The sequence below is a fragment of the Limanda limanda genome, chromosome 14, assembly GCF_963576545.1.
Source record: "Limanda limanda chromosome 14, fLimLim1.1, whole genome shotgun sequence".
Lineage (NCBI taxonomy): Eukaryota > Metazoa > Chordata > Actinopteri > Pleuronectiformes > Pleuronectidae > Limanda > Limanda limanda.
Genome location: NC_083649.1, coordinates 24,648,149 through 24,665,553, shown reverse-complemented (window position 1 = coordinate 24,665,553; position 17,405 = coordinate 24,648,149). Strand labels below are relative to the sequence as shown.

Genomic DNA, 17,405 nt, shown 5'->3' with positions numbered 1-17,405 from the left:
GTATTTCAATATTCAAGTGTAAAGAAATCAACAATTTCGTACAATTTAGATGATTACACTGTAGTAAAAGCTTGACTAGGATTAATTGATGTATAGATGTTCAATTATAGATGTTCAATTTCTGACAATATATCCCTTTCACCTAAATCCTACCCACTGGACCTTTAAACTCTTATGGTCTTTTCTAGTGTTTTTATCAAAACAATGGATACCTATTAAAGTGAGCAGAGATAACCAGAGTCCTCAGTGCTCAGCAGCTGAAACGTTAAACATGACTTCTCTCTAGGTTCAAAAAACTGAAAACATATTGCGATAGTGTTGTATTGATAAATCATCCTGTTCATCCAATTAGAGTCATTAATCAATTATTAATTAATTTTACCCGACACTTTCCTTATTAACTTTCCCAGTGGTAATCTAATATGTATGTTCAGTGTATGTGTATATGTGTATAAGAGCTTTTATGAACTTTAAAGTGTTCCACACTGACTTGTGACAAAAACCCCGGACAGGTTCAGGTTGTCAAGCTTTTGTCAGACAGATGGAAAAATACAGGAAGCTTGTGCGCTGCCTTCAAATTAAAAGTCTGAAATTCGTTTTTGTAAATAAAAGAGTAAAATAAAAAAATTAAACAGTGCAAAAACCATACAAAATACTGGTTGAAAAATAAGTATTGAGGTTATAGTGTTATATGTGTAGAGTGCAGGGAAGTGGATTTATTTTTTTGCTCAGGATGTATCTTATTTTGAAAAAGGTATCCGTCCGTCACTACACCAGCTTCACGCTGTGTGTTCACGGGACAGAAGAGAAACATTGAGTCACATTATGGGACAGAAATACATGCTGTCCGTAAATTTAGAGAAACATGTTATTGGAACTTAAAAACAGTTTGACGGAGGAAGAAAAATAAACTACGTAATTTACATCTAGCTTTGTTGTTAGGCTGGTAGAAGTTATTCATCACGTTGGCTTGGAAAGTTTGTGTTCATGTTAACGATGAGAATATTGTGGTCGGTGTTGGGGGTCTTTCTGTCCGGTGAGTACATTGAGTATTCATGTGTTGACTCATTTGAAAATATAATAAATATTCACTGTAAGTATAATATTAAGTATCATGTTTAATCAAGCTGGAAGGACAGTTCCCTGCTCTTCGTCTTTACTTCAGGTATAACAAACAGTGCATATTGTATATTGTGTATATACAGTGTTTGACCTCAAAAGTTAGTCATCAGACTTCAGATTCAAAAGATATTTATCGTCATGCAAAGAACCAGACAATTTCACATTTGAATGATATTTTGCTTCATCTGACTCACAATAAAGGAGACAGATAAATAATAAAAAATGACTTTGAACAATAAAATTATTTTAAAAGCAGCATCAAGTGTAAATTGCTCACAAAACCAATTCTCATGACACAATTTTGAATATATTGTACACGTTCACGGTACAAACCAATATGAAATGTTAAACTTTAGATATCAGTATATTGCTCAGTAAAACAACTGAGTGTGTTGCAGTTTGAAAGTCCACTTACAATATTGTGATCATTCATTTTCTCTTTCGGATAAATCTGACTTCACTTTCCTTGCATCGACTTACCAGAATCTCTGACTGAATGAATTCTATGTTATTTTATTTAATATCTATTGCCAATTAATTTTCTGTTGATCTAAATCAATTACAATCCTTTCAAGAGGTGTGGCCCTTTCAAATAAGCGGGGCAGGAGATGTTGAGGTCCGTGGTTTGGATGCGGCCCACCTCGCTTTCCCGTACTTCTTTTTGTTTTAAATACATTGTGTTCCTAAATCCTTTGGAACACATTGATAATTGTTTTTCCATGAGTGAGTGAGAAGCATCCTTATCCTCCCTCCTGAGAACATATGTTGACCATGACGCACTGATGTTTTGGCTGCATCCTCTTTTCTTCCCCTCAGAATGTGAAGAGACAAAGTGACAATGAGGTTAAACAGGCTGTTGTCGGCCCTAATTTGAAGGCATTTCCAGCTATAGTGAATCAATGACCAGCCAAGCCTCTTTCTCTGTCCCAGCCAATTCAAGGCAGCCAAAACTATTTGGCCAGATTAGCATGATATTCAATTTAAATGTGAAATAACACCGCATTTTGTTTCACACGATTCTTAATGTTTGTAGCCCATGGACATCTCCAGACCATTGATATTCTGGCAATCTTTTGGTTTTGTCTTTTCTTTCCTTTTGGCACTGTTTTATTTTGAATGGACCAGGCAGCATGCAACACTTGAACACTTGTAAAGAAAGTGTGAATGAGAAAAGAAGCAGCAATTAAAAGTTAATCTTGTTAGACTGAACCGCTTTTTGACACAATATGATTGGAACGTAATCAGTTTTGGAAATATTTCCCTTTGTAAACATTTGGGAGTAAACTTCTACGTGAAGTGGGTCTTTTGTTCTATGCGGATATACTGTACAGTTGATGGGGAAGTTCCAGTTTGCCTTTGTTGTGGTTGATGTCCCTGAGACGTTGGAGCCTCCTCCCCTGTCAGGAAGCTGATCACATTTTCCCTGTTTCCTTCACCCAGGTCATCCAACTCCAAGGGAAGTTTAAACAATGGCATTCAACTGCTGCTGGCTGCAAATAGAGATTGTTTGTTGGTGGCAGGGTTTAAACTAGTTTGTAATGGGTGTTCTGTTGCCAGTTAAATAAACTCTGGGGTGGTTTTATGAGATACTTGCATTCATAATACGTGTTTTGATCCCAAAATAATCATACTCTTATGGCAAAGTGTAAGGATCAAGTGGAATTAAAGCTACATTTTCGGACAGCTTACTGAGCAGCTGAAGCTCTTTCTGCTTTTCTACATCTGATTAAATAGAACCACAACATACAGTAGCTCACTCCATCTCTATCCTTCTCAGGTTCCAGAGTTCATATGGAAGAGACCCTGCCCCGTATCGTCCTCAACCCCTCTGACGTGGTAGTGAAAGTTGGGAATCCCGCTTCCCTCTCCTGCCGCGCCGATGGCAACCCCAAGCCGACCATCGAGTGGCTGTACAACGGTCAACCCCTGGAGACAGTGAATGGAGATGGGCACTGGCAGTCCATGGTTCTGTCAGAGGGCAGCCTCTTCTTCCTGAGTGTCGGAGGGGGCAGGCGAGGTCAGACACAGGAAGGGGTCTACACCTGCGTGGCCAGGAACAGCGCAGGGAAGGCCACCAGTCGAAATGCATCACTGTATATCGCAGGTAAGATCAGGCACTGCTGAAGTGTCTTCTACCTTTCAACATATGTATATATTTAAATTATCAATTATCAAACTAAACATTCACACATTTTTTACACATTTACAAATTAGAGAAGATAGACAGAAAGAGACCGAAACACCATAAATACAGTTTCTGTCACTGATGATGTTTAGAAACATTTTATATCATATGAATGTTTTGTGATGAGGATTTTAAGTTGAACCCAAAACAATCGAATGATCTGTTGTTGATGGACGAAAACTTAAAGGAAGACATTTCCTGATGTTATCTTTGGTTCTGGAAACATGACACACTACAATTTATAGACAAAACAGTTGAATAAAATATAGGATACTATATATAATCATTAGTTGCAGCTCTTAATTAAAGCAGGATTTGCTGTGAGCTTTAATAATGATAATCATTTAGTAATGATTAATGATAAAAACAGATGACTTTAATGGTAAATAGTCTTTAAAGGCTGGTTCACAGTGATGTTTTTTTGGTGACGATACAGTTGGTGCTGCTGGTTGCATGATTACGAGTGTATTGTTAGAATTGTGTAAACCACTGTGCAAACAGGGATTTCTACTGTTGTGGTCTGGAAAAAAGAGTTATTGATTTGACATGGGGTAGCACAGTGACAGTAAACCGCTGTTATCGTTTTATCTGTGTTGGATAAACATTGAAACTAATTTATTTCCTTTCACTTCCTCCGGCTGATGATGATACAGACAACTAATCAGAACTGTTTTCAGAGTATTCATGGCTCTGGATGTGACAGAGGCCTGTAATTCTGACCCGGCTGAGACAACTGTGTTGTTCCAGTGTTGCAGGAGGAGTTCAGCGTGGAGCCTGGTGATGTGGAGGTGGCAGAGGGGGATGTGGCTGTCTTAAACTGTGGCCCCCCAGCAGGACACCCTCAACCTAACGTCGTCTGGAAGAAGGATGGCTTGCCGATTAACATCAGTGACATCCACTACACTGTAAGGCATCTCTCTCTCTCTCTCTCTCTCTCTCTCTCTCTCTCTCTCTCTCTCTCTCTCTCTCTCTTTCTCTCTCTCTCTCATATGAAATTTAGCAAACACCTTTTAGACATTCACCAAGTTTGCAAGCATTTTTGTTAAGGTGATGATGATGAGTTTAAAAAGGGACGACAGCCCTAATTAAATTCAATGTCCCAGAATGCATCTTAACAGAAAACAATCTGTAATAGACATGGACATCAAGCAGGACAAAGACAAAATAAAACGTCTCCACAGTTTAAAGGGAAGGCCATGATACGGTTTGAGTCATATTAGATTCAGAAGTTGTATTTTCCGATTTTGAACTCATTCATGTGTGAAAGTTCTTTAGATTCAATGTGACTCTCCGATTCTGAGTATATCATTATAGGATGACCATCGCAAATACACATCCTTTAAATCCACATAAAAATATGAGAGGAAAGATGCACAACTGAGAATCACTACAGTAAAAAAATGTTAAAGGCCCCTAGTTTTTTGCTGTGTTTTTTTAAATCATTCTTTTAATTGGTATTTAACAACTACACAACAAAACAAATCCCCATCCAACACACAACCCTCCCCAGCATCCTAAAATGGTTACAAAGAAAATAGAGACAAAAAAAGATAAATACAAAATTAAAGACAATTAAATCATTAGTGCACCTTATGACACCATAATTACACTCATAATGTAGACATAGAAGACTGGATGATGGCGTGTGTGTGTGTGTGAGGACTGCTAACTTGCTTACTCACTATAATGCATGGAGTCCACCACCTGGACACAGAGCTTTGAAAAAAGCCTTTTTGACATCTTTGTGTCCGTGGCTGCTGCCCGAGCAAGACAAACATATTTTGTACATGCAGTGGTTCCACTCTTTCTGTCCCAGCGGCCCAGTCCCCCACCTCCCTGAGGATCTCATATTCTATGGTCACGTGCGCACTTCCCTGGCTGGCTTTGACGCACACAGGTACTGCAGGGGCAGTGGGCTCAACATTCAGGCAATGCGGACCTGGAAGTTGCAGCTCCATGGACAGTGAAACCTGCCTGATGATCCAGGGGTTTGCACTGAAACCAGACCCAGCACCGGTGTTTTACTCCCCACCAAATCCACCCTTTAACTCTCTTTGCCATACTTTAGTGATGACTGACCATCATTTATTGCACCTTTCTAACCTGATGGCTTCAAATATTCAGTTTTCAGTGTAGAAAACAGGAATATACATTGGTTGTTGCATGTTGGAAAAAAGTAAAAGGAAGGTAACTCATCCTGCGGAGGAATGAAAAAAGAGATTTACTTTAAAAGACAAAGATGTGCTCATGATTTAAATGACAGAGGAGCAGCCAAAATGGCAGAGTGATGGAACTTACTAAATATGTCCACTCATTAAACATTGTTCCTGGTTAAGTGGCCTATAGTGATAAAGACATAATAAATGGACTCTTTAAAATCCATCAACTGTATAAAGCAGCTGAAGATCACATGTAATATTTTGTTTTAAATCTTATCTTAAACTGACCAACACACATGACATGTGAAGCTGACGCATTGTGAAAGGGCCCTGTGTGTTTTCTGCTCCTGTGCTGTAGGAGCTGAGTGGAAAGCTCATCATCGCTCCTGCAGAGAAGAAACACTCTGGTGCTTATGTGTGTGTGGCCAGTAACACTGTGGGAGTGAGAGAGAGCAGAGCGGCTCGGCTCTCTGTGATGGGTGAGACACTTTATTACCACTTCAGCATTACCACTTCTCTACCAGTGTATTTTCAATATTTTTCTTTTTATTGTGATAAGAAAAGATCTCCCTCTACAGACAAATCACTCAGGCACCGTACGGTAAAGGAAAGTACTGACTTCCTCTTCTCTTCTACTGCAGCCAAGCCTGTTCTGGTGCTGAAGCCAGAAAATGTGTCAGTGAGGATGGGGGAGCCTGCCCAGTTCTACTGCCAAGCTAAAGGTGACCCTCCACCCTCTGTGGTCTGGAGCAGAGAGCAGGGGCCACTTCCTAACGGCAGGTACATGTGACAAAACAAAGAAATACGGTCTCTTAACACCTGACTATTGCTTATCTCGACACTCAAATAAATTAAATTTTATCTTTTGGTATGACCAATTTTAACTGCTTGAACACACACTTAAAAATGTCCTTGAAAATCACCATGTCATGTTGCCATATGTATTTTATTTTAGCTTGCCACTGAGCAGTAAATTTGATACTTACTGTCCTGTGTGCAAATACAGGTACCTTGTAAACCCAGACCAGACTCTCCAGATCCATTATGTGACAGCCCAAGATGCTGGGAAGTACATCTGCACTGCTGTAAATGATGTAGGTGTGGTCACTGCCAGCGCACAGCTACAAGTTGAAGGTAAGATGAAATCTGAAGCTTTAAAATACAATAAAAGCACAAAAAAAAAGTCTGTTTTTCATTGTTAATACTCTGGGAATACCAGACATTTCACTATCACTCAGATTGAACTGACAAGGGCTGCAAAGACAGACTGGTTAATATACTCAGCTTATTTTGAATGGGAACTGAAACTCATGGGATGCTCAAGATAAGAAAGTGTAGATCAGTATATTGATGTTGGTAGCGTTAGAAGGCGTGATGAAACAGAACACACTGACTCAAGGTGATTCAAGCAAAAATAGTGTTTCAGTTTGAAATAGATTATATTAGATACATTGAAATAAAACTCTTTTTTTCCAGAGGCTACCATCACTATACAGAAAGACCTTCACAAAGAGCTGTCCACCCTGCGAGTGGCTCTGGAAAATGTCACCATCGTGGCCCCTGGGTCCAACATTTCCCAAGTACAATGGAAGGTATGGAAAAGCTTTTGCACAGGGTTTCAGAGAGAGCATGAATATTTCAGCTGTGCGAGCCACCCTGTTCTTTCCTTCTGACCAGCTCCAGTTCCTCCCGGCACAGCCACATTACCTTGATGGCTTCGAGGTTCTCTATCGCTGCCTGCTGCCTGCCGGCTCGGACTGGGCAGCCAAGAAGGTGACACTGCCCAGCTTCCAGACTCAGGTGGGCCCTTTAAAGAGAGGCTACAAGTACGAGTTCAAAGTTCGTCCCTATGGAAGTAACCTGTATGGAAGGGAGAGCAACACCCGACACTTCAGAGTTCCAGAGACGGGTGAGAAATGGTTTGATTTGAGATTATTTCTTATTTTTTTCCTACTACATACACGAGTGCATATTACAGCCATGGTGAGATAATAGTAAAGTCTGACTTAATTACACAGTTCCCAGTGCCTCTCCGCTGGCTGTGTCCATCACCGTGAATCACAAACTGAATAACACCATCCACCTGAGCTGGGAGCCTCCTCCTCATGAAACCCACAACGGTGTCATCCAGGGATACCAGGTCCTAATAATTTCCTCAATTTCTGTGTGATTTGTATTTTAAACCATGAATACAGACAGTTTAAACATTAGATAACAACATGAATAATCCTGGATCATGTTAAGGATACAAACTGTCTCTTTGCTCAGGTGTGGTGTGTGGAGTCTGAGGAGCTGCAGTATCAGAACTGGACAGTGGACAGTGGAGAACACAGCCTCGATATCTCTACTGTCAAAGCAGGGAAACGATACTGGCTCACCATGGCAGCTGTCAATGGAGCCGGAGTTGGAACACTGAGTGACCCCCATGGATTTGTCATAAGTGAGCAAAAGAGCCCTGTTAATCTCCACATCCGGCTAGTGCGCTGATAGTGGAGTCTGTGTTCGCAGTGTGACGCCAAACTGATTTCCTCTGTTTCCTGTTTGCTTCTCAGACACACAGATAGGGGCCCCCCCTGACTTGGACAGCCAAAGACGACATCTGTCTCAGATCCTGCTTCAGGACCCAGTGTTCATAGGCATTATTGGCGCCCTCCTGTGGTGTGTTCTGATGGTTGCAGTTGTCTACCTTATCAGACGCCACAGCAGGACAGGCCACCTCATACCAGGACATGGCAAAGTGAAAGGTGCATGTTATATCATTTTAAAACATGCTCATTCTAAAAAATAACTAAAAAAATGCTTTAATTGGCTGTTGTATTTTGTTTCTCCTTAGGTTTACGCAGACTGGCCTGTGAAGATCTCATTATTAAACACAGGTACAGTGTAGACAAAAGTCAGGGGTTAATACATGAGGTGTAATGTAAAAAGCAAAGACATTTCAGTTGTAATATTGTGTCTTTTTAGGTACTGTATTGTATTTTTTTTGTTTGTCATACCAGTCAAAGATACATTTTCAAACATTACTGCTTTATTGGACAAGTAAAACGTTCAGATTCTTGGCTGAATCTGAATCACGATCGTTTTTATATAATATGTTAAAACTAACACTGAGATCAGATATGAAATCAAGTTATTTTTGTCTTGAGTTTACCTCAGATTCTCTTAAACCAACGTGATAGAGTTTTAGTTCAGATTGAATAATTCATAGATTTTAAAATCCACACTTCACATCAGTGAGTATTACACTGTAAAAGAAGAGTGCCTTATGGTTCATTTTTGTTCAATATGTGCATCCTCTCTTATAGCATGGCGACTCCAGACTCCCCATGGATTTCTGGAGGCTGGAGACCTGCCTTCAGCCAGCAGTATCAGGACTTATGGGCCCAAGGTCAAAAACATCCAGGAATCAGGAGCACTAGTAAGTTACAATGACAGATGTTTAGGTAAGCTCATGTTGTAATGCTTGATATACGTGGTAAACTTTAATTCTAATCTATATAACTGATTGTAAGTCATTAGTAAGAGGCTCATTGGGGGTTTTCACACTTATCCTGTTCTACAGTTTCATTCAGTGTGTTCAGGCTGGTGTGAAAGCTGTCAATCAAACTTATTTTCAGGTGATCTTGGTCTGCTGCCATGGCGATGTGGTTGGTTTGTGGCGTGAACAGACGAACCAAACTCTCTCTCACCTGATGTGGATAATATGAAATACTGTCCATATTTACGCAACGTTTTTGGTAACCATGGTAACATATTTTCCTAGTCTAATAAGAATTGAGTTGAATCCAGGACAGCAAAACAAATATCTTTGTAATATTACACTACAAAAATCGTTTCTTGGATTTTGGAGCTGCTCATGCAGGATGACATCGACAAAACTGTCCAATCATCTGTCAATCCAATAACTTTAATCACAGCTCTCGGTTTATTTGGAATAAGTCAATGTGAACGTCAAGAGAACTGAAAGTGAAAAGCCACTGTTGCTTGTTCTGAACATCATAGTGTATTTACAACTTGAAGATGACAAAAGCATTACCATAAATATGTGCTGGGACTGAACAGTGTCTGTACTTACTCCTCTGTATTTCATTAGGTCTCCCAGTCTCATCCAAGAAGGACCCCGGCCGTCTGGACTCAGTTGTCCCCATCGTGACAGACAGCTGCGGAGTTTATGGCACTTTTTACGTGGACCTGATGGGAAACGGCCTCAAGACCTTCAACAGTCCTGGGCAACGCTCTAAAATGCCTCACGGCCTGCAACATCAGCAGGGAGCGGAGACCATCCGGATATTCCCTCAGCCTGTCGCAAAGACCTTGTCCCTTGGCAGCCGTGACTTGCTGCCATGGAAACAAGCCATACGTCCCCAGCCCAAGATGGGTGTGCTGAGAGAGTCATGGGAAAAAAACAACAGCAAGCAAGGTAAATGGTTTTGTGAATGTAACGTCAGTACATACCACTGTTAGAGTTTGTTAACAATATTTTCATCTTCCTCCTTTTCTGCTTGATTCTGCCCGACCATGTTACCTCAACTTGTAAAACATTATTTCAGCTTATGGTGGCTGCAGACTGCTTTTGTTCAATATAAATTCAACATGGAAAACATTTGTTCATTTCATTCCCCCCCAGAGCTGCATGCAGTAAACAGTGTCCCCATAGTGCCAACCAGAAAGCAGGCTTGGCCCTCCAGTGTCTACAAGCAGAGACTCAGTCACATACCACCAGGCCGACATGGTACAACTGAATCTACACACTGACTTTATGTCCACACACCAACTCCTATCTCACCAGTGGTGTTTTAAACATGTAGTTGAGCTCGAACATGTTCAGCGACACACAGTATGAATTAAATAGTAATAATCTATCCTTTATTTCATTTGACTCTCCAGGTGGATGTCCAGAGTGCAGTGACGCTGCTGGCTGTCCTCGCCTGCTGCATTACTCTGCGTCAGTCCAACTAGTGGACATGCTGCCCCTACCACCACCGATGCCCATAGACAGCACCATGGACACACACAGCCTGACCTCTGATGAAGGGTGAGACAAACACACAGACCAGACTGGGGAGAGCAGAAAAGAGATGTCCTGGCTGCACTACTAATTTCTCTGCGACTTCCTTTGGGTCAGATAAAGAAGAAGTATAATGAGAGTGTAGCTCACAGGAACCAGGGCAGATAAGATTTAGCAGTGCTGAATTGATTTGGCTCTTTCATATTCACTTTAGTGGAGAGGGACAATTTGGACTTTCAGATGTGTTGTTAGCTCTTTGAAGACTGTTCCTAAAGAGATGAGCGTCTCCTACAGGCCTGCAAGGTGCTTTACATCTCCTACTTGTATGTATGTGGTTCGATCAGTCTTCCCCATATGCATACCAAAGTGTCCTTTGGCAAGATACTGAACCCCGAATGGCCCTCATAGAAAGGGGCTGCCCTCAGATAACATAGTACTGTAAAATGCTTTTGTGTAAATACAAACCATTTACCATTTAAGGACTCCATCTTGTATGTAGTGTTATGTTGCTCTGCAGCTGACTGAATCTTTAATTATTTTATTTGAAAAACAAAACAGTAGCTTTCCAGCGTACTTTATTAACGCAAACATAACTACAAAAACTCTTGGGTTAAATTGCCAGCACTGTCTTGTGGCATCCAGGTTTTGAGCTCAGTCTCTCGTGTCTCAGTCCCTGTCTCTCCCTCTGGCAGATCAGCTGCTGCCTTTTAAATCCAGGGGGAGTTGATTGGCCAACTAGTCTGAGCTGTGCCACTCCCTCCTCCCTGGTTCACCTGGATGTGAGCAAAGTGCTTTACAGGTGTATCGTTAAAAGGACAGTAAAAAAGTAATACATCATGCAAGTATTACAAATAAAATACAATTATTAACGTAAAATAAATAAATAAATAAAATTAAATATAAGATATACGATAAGATAAATAAAATCAGCTGCGATGAAACGTACTCAACTCGAGGAGAAAGCCTGGGAGAACAGGTGTGTTTTTAGTAGTGATTTAAAATGTGTTAAAAACGGGGCAGATCTAATGTGAAGTGGTAGGTTGTTCCACTGGTTTGGGGGCGGCTACTGCGAAGGCCCGAGCACCTCTGGTTACAAGCCTTGTCTGAGGTTTGTCAAGGAGCAGTTGAGTGGCAAATCTCAGTTCCCTAACTGAAGTGTGCATAAAGAGAAGTTTGGATGAGTAAGATGATGCCAGTCCGTTAAGAGATTTAAAATTTAAAAGTAAGATTTAAAAAAACGAGGCTGTGACAGACAGGAAGTCAGTGTAGGAGGCGCAACATGGCTGTGATATGGTCTCTCTTTTTTTTCCTTGTCAGCAGGCGAGCTGCAGCATTTTGGACTAGTTGTATGCGTTTTATGGAGGATTTGTCTAAGCCTACATATAGGGAATTACAATATTCAAGACGGGACGTTATGACTGCATGGATAACTCTCTCTAGGTCTTTTAGTGGGAGGTAGGCCTTTACCTTGGCAAAATGTTGTAGTTGAAAAAAGCTACCTCCGAATACTGAGGAAATTTTATTTTCAAAATATAGGCCCTGTCAAAAAGAACACCAAGACTCTTTACAGTGGAGTGAGTATAAGGAGCCAAAGGCCCAAGACTGTCGCCTTCTTCAGGTTCACTGAGCCTCCTCCACAGGGAGTTAAACATTGGACCAGCTCAGCACCCATCCACATGTTCACATTCTGATCCATGAATACTCAGTAACTAACTGTTAGGGCCGCATCCATTGACCAACTCTGCCTTCATTTGGATCTCATCTGATCTTCATTTAGATGTTGATGATGAAGCTGAACCCCAGGAATTACGTTGCGGCTTCCATGAGATCCCTGCTAACATTTTTACAAACACAATGTGTAACTCATGATCTCTGTTAAAACGTGTACACATATGACGTCCACTAATTTTAGTCTATAGTCTAACTCAATACTGCCTGATAACAGTTCACACTTGTGTTACATACGTCCTAATTAAGCTTTAGTAAATTACGATTTCATTCCACATAGAACTGCAACAGATCACACAAATGTATTTTCATTCTCTTTGCTAAGAGAGAAGACAAAAGCAGTGTTGTTGTATGAATCTTCTAATGAAGAAACATGACACATCACACCCAAGGGGAAACTAACAAGGTCTTTGCACAAGCCCAGAAAAAACAAAGTAACACAAGTTACAATAATACAGATTAGTTACAAAGTGGCAGGACATTGACAGTTATGCAGAACAGACATAATTCCACAAAGCTGACGTTTTGCTTTGGTCGTCCATCAACAAAGCCTAAGGTAAACTCACTGAGTCCAGCCAAGAGGAAGTCTGCCATTTTGTGACTGGAGAGTGTTTCCTTTGGACGGAGCCAGGCTACCTGTGTTTCCCATTTCCAGTCTTTATGCTAAGATAAGCTAAACTGCTGCTGGCTTGAGCTTCATATTAAAATCTACCTCTGGATAATATTACCTGTTTGATATCACCAGTCGTTACTGATGAAGAAAGTAACGACAAAGGAAAACATGTGTCTCTTGCAACCTCCTCAGCTCCAGTCGTTCCACAAAGCTTACAGTGGACATGGGCTCTCTCCAGTCAGTGTGTGAGGAATCAGGCCAGCATTGGCACCCAGGACTCACAGCCAACAGCTGCCCCTCCCACAGCCACCTGTCTACTGCCTCATACACTATGTCACTGGATGATGACCATGGAGGCACACTGACAGCTCATGAAGCCACCCAGTACCTAGAGCTCAGTCCTAAACCAGAGAGATGCAGGTGACACAACTTTGTCGAAATGATCTTGTGTTTTAGAAGAAATAGTCAATGTTGACAGCTACACTTTTGTATAGTTCAGTTTAGAGCACATCATATAAGCTGACCATGTAATCACTCTCTGTAAACAGTGCTCTGCCTGAACAGCGCTCCCTCCTGTCCCACACCTTCTCCCCGAACCTGAGCTACATGTGTGGGCCGGTCCGCGACACTCAGCTGGAGGATGACCCTTCCACTGATGAGCTTGAAGTGCCACCAATCGGCCTGCGACGTGCCCGCCTCCAGAGCTCGCCTTCCTCCTGCTACAGCGAGTGGGACAGCTCCCTGTGGAACACCTGGAGCTCAGTCATGGACAGCGACATGGCCAGCGCCCGCACCAGCCTCATCAGCTCTGTGGATAGCTGTTACACGTCTGACAGTGCACATTTTGCCCACCTGCTGGCTGTGGCAGCAGACTCTATGAGTGGAGCCTCTTTGTCAGGTAAGCACAGGAGGAATATCTGCTGGAATCGGAGTGATAACTGTCATATCTTTATAAATTAGGAAATGGAATCAAAAACTAGAAAAATGCTGTTTGGATCCGATTTGCTGTTTTGTAATGGTACGAATTTGATTTGAGTAAATCATCTTAGAGCTGACATGTAGTAAGATGATCTCATTGAGAAAAGTCATGAAAAATGGCTGCCTTGCTTGACAACCCTAGCACAGGGTTGAGGACACTAATTTGCAGATCTGCCACAGCAGAAGTGGAGATAGACATGGACACACACAATTATTATTATCAACATAAAATATTGAACCAGTACTAAAGTCAGACTCTAGCCCTAAATCTCACCTTAAATCTCAGGATGACTGATCGTAAAGTATCTTTCAAAATCACAAATTCAAATTTGCATACTCTCTCCTGATCTAAACTAGGAAATTTACAAACAACTCCAACAAAGAAACTGGATAATTATTATAAAAAGAAAGTACAACAAATAATATTAATTAGAGATTGTATAATACGAGAGAGACAGAAGAGAGGAGTGGAGGAGAGGTTTTTTGGGGGGTATTTGAGAAGGTCTACTGATAAAAATTACAAATTGGTGGTCCTAGAGATAGTGTGGCTAATTGGACATGACACCAACACACACACACACACACACACACACACACACACACACACACACACACACACACACACACACACACACACACACACACACACACACACAAGCACACACACAAGCAAACACACTCACTTATTATTAGGATACATTCGTGGTTGGTCTAAACGTGGGATATTTTAAAGAAAGAAGAAAACTATAGACTTCTCATTTAAGGCAGTAAAGTAAGTGAGCTCTTGTCACCAGTTACAGACTCTATCTTACCAGTTATGACTCGTTCAATTAATGATTTTCAAAAAAAATTCACATATCATCCAAACCCTTTTGGAGGTATGATGTTTAGCTCACAGGATAAAAAGAAAAGAAAAGAGGAACATCTAAAAAAAACATCATAAATATTTTTCTGTTTTGTGCTGCTTCTCTTCATAAATTTGTTTTATTTAGTGTCAAAAAGGAATGACCGGTTCATATTTTAGAGTGAGGCCTGGAAGATGAGAGGATCCTGTCCTGTTGTGTTTAATGCTTTCTTCCACTAGATGGAGCTCTCTGTCAAAGAAGACTGGTAACACTTAGCCTTGAAGACAGACTGACGACACTAAAACTGTCAAACACAACCATAAAATTCAAAACACAGGTTCCTGATATGTGTTTCTTGTCACGTTCAAGATCATAAAGAAAATATAAGTTTGAATTAGTTTGGAGGCTGCAAATTCCTTTCCAGCTGGTCTGTGTGTGTGTGTGTGTGTGTGTGTGCGTGTGCGTGTGCGTGTGCACCTAAGAGTGTGTGGATTTCTGTGGTTGTTCATTTGTCTGTTGCTTCAAGAAACACAGACATTGAATCTAATATCTTAGGTGCAACCAGGCAATTACTTTGGGCCTTTCAGTAAATTGAACCTCCAGATGAGTCATCCTTCCCCCTGTGTCACTTCATCAGTCACTCTGTTCTCCCTGCGGGCACCATTCAGCTTTTTCCATTTGCCAAACTTTTCACTTTTGTCTGTTGTCTGCCTCTGCAATTTTTCACCCATATAGCAAAGCACCGTCACAAAAAAAGCCCCTGTGCGTTTTCTTTATAGCTTCTTATTCAGTCTAAAGGTCTTTACACAGTGGGGACATTTTTCATGTGATTAGTTCACAGGTCATAATAGTCAGTATGACGAGTTTTGGTGTCAAATGGGTGTAAAGTCGTCCACAAGGCCTGACAGAAGAGTTTGAGTCCCAAACCTTGGATCACTCCACTGATCTCCTTATCTGGTATTGACATCTTGCTGATCCGGAGCTGTTACCAGTTGTATTTCAAAAGGAATTAGGTCACTTGGTCGTAAGAGTACATGTTAAATGTGACTTGTGCATTTTCTTTTTTTGATAGACCATACAAAATACTGTCTGTCTATATTCTTATTGAGCTAGGCTAAGAAAATATTCAGCTTTACAATTCACCAAATATTCATGAACTCTCCACACCAAGGAGAGAAGTTCACCTTAAAGCTGACTTGAAGGATGTAAACAGTAGACTAGCTTGTTTTAGACTGGGCCTCAGTGTAGTTCTCTACCAGGGCCACTGTAGAGAACAGACTATTATCATTAGTGCACAGCTATGTTGTCTGAGGTCTTCGAAATGTGCCACTACCTTCATAATCCAGAGAGTGGCTGATGTGAGATGGCTCTGTTAGTTCTGCTGCCTCAAGGATATTAGAATAGTTTTTTTTTCAGAGACAGACAGCTGCTTCAAAGCAGCTTCTAAATTTGCTTTTCCTAAGAGAATCAGCGTGAAAGGTGCTCCTCTGAGGTCTGGAAGTGTTTACTCCTTCTGCTTCTCCAAAGGCAAAAAGGTTCTTGTTTTAATATAATTATGCTTGTTATTGGAATGCAGGCCAACATGTCATCCTCTTCTGTGTTTAGACTTTTCTCCGCCGGCCTCCCCCCTCAGCGCCTTGTACCCGTCGTTTCATGCAGAAGGCGACTCGTTCGGAGAGCCGGAGCCGGAGCCTGTTCCTGCGTGGGACTGGAGCATGGCCTGGGTGGAGGAAATGGAGGCTAGGTACAGAGCCCGATATCCCAGCAGAAGCACCAAACCCTTTAATGCTTAGGGACCCTGCGTCATGGAAACGACACCAGTGAGAACGTCAGAAACACCCCACAGCAACGCCAGGAGTGCAGGACGAGGACAGGGCTCAGACATGATGCTGCAACGTTTATTGATTAACTTTAATGGAAGTGCAGGAAACATCATTGAAGTCTGAGTCAGTCAGGCGTGTTGTGGTATCTCACACGCAAAGAAAGAATTGAAGTATAATTGCAGCTCACTCCTTGATGTTTGGAACACCTGTGCCAGGAGATGCACATCTGCTGTTATTTGCCTGTAAAACCTTTCCCAGTTTACCTCAGGACAGTCCGCCTACTATTTTGCATCCTTTAAATGACTTTCACTGAGTTGCTTGTGTTTTCCTCTCATTAGAAGAACGGATAATGAGCCACTTCCCTCAGGACGCTCTCAGCCAGTGTATTTTGAAAAGGCCAGACAGACACAAAGACAGGATGCAAGACAGGGAGACAGCAGTCATTAGGCAAAAAGAAATACAGCACTAAACACTTTTTGTATCTGTTCCAAACACACTGCAGCTCAGTGATTATGTACAGATTTGATTTACTGACCAAATGTAAATATGCAGCTTATTCAACAGATGTTATTTAAAGAATTATAAACACTTTCCAAATCATATAATGTCATTCTGTTTCACATTCTGAGAACTCTTTTTTATATTATGAGAATATTGTTTGTCTTTATGCACCCTGTCCACTGTTTCATATTTGCAACATAACGTTCTGTAGTTCAGAGTCACTTTGTTCACATTTATTTGAACTGACATAAGTCTAACCTTTAACCAAGTTTAATTTGATATATATATATATATATATATATAAAATAAAAGTTTAGCTTAGTCTTTGCATGCTTGCTCGTTTTTTATATTTATAAAAATATAAATTCACTTATGGTTGTAGCGTAAAAGTTTTACATTTTGTAAGAATTTGTATTTGTTTTTGCACACATTACATTACAGAT

General features: G+C 41.0%; 1 protein-coding gene across 1 annotated transcript; it reads left to right on the top strand.

The window, feature by feature from the left end:
* The first annotated feature begins 817 nt into the window (after positions 1 to 817).
* On the top strand, positions 818 to 17,225 carry robo4 (roundabout, axon guidance receptor, homolog 4 (Drosophila)). The gene is made up of 19 exons (XM_061085793.1): positions 818 to 1,036; positions 2,900 to 3,226; positions 4,055 to 4,212; positions 5,825 to 5,945; positions 6,108 to 6,246; positions 6,473 to 6,600; positions 6,943 to 7,058; positions 7,144 to 7,375; positions 7,485 to 7,606; positions 7,735 to 7,906; positions 8,019 to 8,210; positions 8,300 to 8,342; positions 8,772 to 8,884; positions 9,560 to 9,886; positions 10,094 to 10,198; positions 10,354 to 10,501; positions 13,008 to 13,235; positions 13,364 to 13,713; positions 16,244 to 17,225. The coding sequence occupies exons 1-19, from the start codon at positions 988 to 990 to the stop codon at positions 16,429 to 16,431; spliced, it is 3,258 nt and encodes a 1,085-aa protein (XP_060941776.1). The 5' UTR covers positions 818 to 987; the 3' UTR covers positions 16,432 to 17,225.
* Positions 17,226 to 17,405: the final 180 nt, after the last annotated feature.